The following is a 3,132-nucleotide window of genomic DNA, read 5'->3' as shown; positions in this document are numbered from 1 at the left end:
AATGGATAGTTAATATGTCCCTTCAACTGTCTCAATTAGTGGCTGCCTTCTCTTCTGAAATGTTGATGGAAGAGCTCATCAATTCAAGATGGGACCCTTGTAAATGTAGGTAGTGCAAAGATCTGTGATACTGATTTAAGTATGATCCATGTGCTTTAGAATTGAGGCTTGACAGGTGATGAAATTGACAATCTGTAGTGAAAATTTCAAAGTACATTGAATTTTTCTTAAATTCATTGTTTCACTTCTTAAAATGTGAGGCTGAGAGGTATCTTGTCTTCAGAAGTTTAGATCTTCTGCAAGCCTGGACAAGTTTTCAGTTGAATCCCTTGAGTTCCACGCTGGCAGCAGGGCAGAAAGAGTTTTGGCCTGGCAATTTCAGGGCAGGTGTTACCAGTTGGTTGCCTGAACCATGGGAAAACCTCCTTCTGGTCTTTTTAAATGCCTGACTTTGAGCAGTGCTACCTCCTGATGGGCCTGCCAGGGAGAATTAGTTTCAGAATGCACTCATAGGAAGTAGACTGAATTAAGTTGCTGGATGAATTAGGAATGTGTACTAAAATGTTGAAGAAAGTCTGCCCAAAATAGCAGTCTTGAATGAATCCAGTTCATTGAAGTTGAATCGCCCCTTTTTTTTCTGATTGTATTTAGCCAATGGGTTCAGCTGCTTCTATTAGAGTTTTGTGGTTCATGATAGTAAAATAAAGTTATAGAAAATAAAATACAAAGTCTTATATCAATGAAGGCAAAATATTACAACATTATGTTAGTGTTATGACTTTAAGCAAAGACTAGAAAATATATGTGTGTCCTGCTTTCTGAAATATAAGTTTCCCTCAATTTGAGGAATACAAATACTTAAGAAAAGATAGATTTAAGTCAAATTCAATCTTCTGGTGTTCTCCATGATTAAAATATTGATGTGTTTGTTAGGAAAATAAATTCTCTGATGAATTTTATTATTCGTGTTAAGTGTGAAATGAAGACCCTTCAGTGATTCTTAAGTGTATGGGAGCCGTGTCTCCTTTGAGAATCTGATGAAAGCTAAATGTCTCACCCAGAAAACTGAAAAAGCACATACAACACAATCTGGGTTAATAATTCCATGAGGTTTGGGGTTCATTGATGGAGCCCAGAAACTCTGAGGTGCCTCACAATGTTTATCTGTACTTATCCATCTTGTAGGTCTTTTTATTTCTTTCCAACTCTCATTCTGTAGCTTTCCTTTTTCTGTGAACTCCCTCCCTAGCAAATCTGGTATGAGTTTTTGCTTACCGTTCTCACCATCACTGAAGGCCACTTTATCTCTGGCCCATGATAAGCACAGACCTCAACCAGAAATGGCAAGAGTGAGAGCTGCCATTCCCTAGGTGTCTACTCTGGGCACACAGTAGTGCTGAATCTGCTGAGTGCATAACATCCAATTATCTGCTACCCTACATTGATTTGAAGTATCCGATGATTTTTGTGTACCACTGTGCATCCCATTAGCTCAGAGGAGACAAAAGCTAGCATCAGCATTTAAGAGATTATGAATCCACATCTCCAATTCTGTTTAAGAATCCCGAATCATTGATTAAGAATCTAAGACTACTTATGTTTCACTAGGTTCCTTCAGAATGAGGATGGCATTACATCAGGATGTATGTCCATCCAGATGCCCAATCTATCCATTCACCCCTTGGGCTTGGCTGGAGCTGGAGCAGCCTTTCGGGCTTTCTTGCTAAGAGATCCCATTTCCCTGCTTCACTGCTCTGAAGTCTAGGCACTACCACATACCTCTAACTATTGCCTTTTGCTTTACTCTACCCACACAGGTAACAACATTGACTCAGGAAGTCTCCCAGCTAGGTAAAGACATGAAGAATGTGATGCAACTTCTGGAAAACATTCTGTCACCTCAGCAGCCATCACGGTTTTGCTCTCAGCACACCATCTCTGTGTGTCCCTCCAGGGAAAGCTTACAGACCAGAACGAGCTGGAGTACACACCAACCCTGCCTACACTTGCAAACAGGTGGGGCTGCTTATACCCAAGCACAACTTTGTAGCAGTAATATCACCTCAGATATTTGCAATGTGGATCCCTCTTCTGTGGGGAGCAGCCCCCAACGAACTGGAGCTCATGAGCAAAACCTTGCAGACAGTGAACTTTATCATTCTCCAAACCTTGATTATTCACCTTCCCACTACCAGGTTGTCCAAGAAGGTCATTTGCAATTTTTAAGGTGCATCTCCCCACATTCAGACACTACGTTGACGCCTCTGCAGTCCATCTCAGCAACTCTCTCGTCCTCTGTCTGCTCCTCCTCAGAAACATCTTTGCACCTAGTTCTCCCAAGCAGATCAGAGGAGGGCAGCTTCAGTCAGGGACCTGTTAGTTCCTACAGTCTGGAAAACTTGCCGGGATCTTGGAACCAAGAAGGAATGGCATCAGTCTCTACAAAACCCTTGGAGAACTTTCCACTGGAAGTTGTCACAAGCACAGCAGAAGTGAAAGATAACAAAGCCATAAACGTATGATATCAGTGCACACGACGCAGCTGCCCACTTCAAACCTACTACTGCATGATGGCTTTAGTTTGTCTTTTCTGCCTCTGGCAGGCATGAAGACTGGGCCAAGTGGGGAATCTTGCAGAAGAGAGTGTGAGGAGCCAGGGAAAGGCAGAACCACCTCCATACTGTAGCAAACAATCTCTAGACCCTAGAAGCATAATAGAAACATTTTTTCTGTACAGGTATTAACTTACTGGTCTGTTTGACAGACTTGGGCAAAAGTCCAAAGACCCTGAGGGTCTGAGCAGCTAGAAGTCCCAGACAAAGAATTTGTGGATTAGTCTTGTCCTAGGTGGCTTTTGTGAAGTGTAGCAAAGGTTTTTCCTGAGTGCCTGTGTGTCATTCCTGAACAATATCCATGGTACTGTTGGCCTCGGGAGTGCACAGATCCTGCTGATCTATTTTTCTTTTTGTGAAGGCAAAGGGACAATTATCACTGCATGTCATCTCCTAGACAATCAGTCAAATAGAGCTGGTGGCCAGCAGTTAGCTATTCGCACGTTGTTTGCCATGTAAATGAAAACGTCTTTATTTATCAAAAAAAAAGAGGCTATTTTTATATACTTGGTATGAAATA

The 3,132-nt window shown here is 41.9% G+C and overlaps 1 protein-coding gene across 1 annotated transcript in view; it reads left to right on the top strand.

Moving 5' to 3' along the window:
* KCNH8 (potassium channel, voltage gated eag related subfamily H, member 8) overlaps positions 1 to 2,522 on the top strand; it is a 458,661-nt gene extending 456,139 nt beyond the window's left edge. The window contains exon 15 of the mRNA XM_012663182.1: positions 1,818 to 2,522. Coding sequence (XP_012518636.1) covers positions 1,818 to 2,522 — 705 coding nt within the window. The remainder of the gene's footprint in view (positions 1 to 1,817) is intronic.
* Positions 2,523 to 3,132: the final 610 nt, after the last annotated feature.

Source organism: Propithecus coquereli, unplaced genomic scaffold (assembly GCF_000956105.1).
Source record: "Propithecus coquereli isolate 6110/MARCELLA unplaced genomic scaffold, Pcoq_1.0 Scaffold12, whole genome shotgun sequence".
Taxonomy (NCBI): Eukaryota; Metazoa; Chordata; class Mammalia; order Primates; family Indriidae; genus Propithecus; species Propithecus coquereli.
This window is presented reverse-complemented; position numbering and strand designations above follow the sequence as displayed.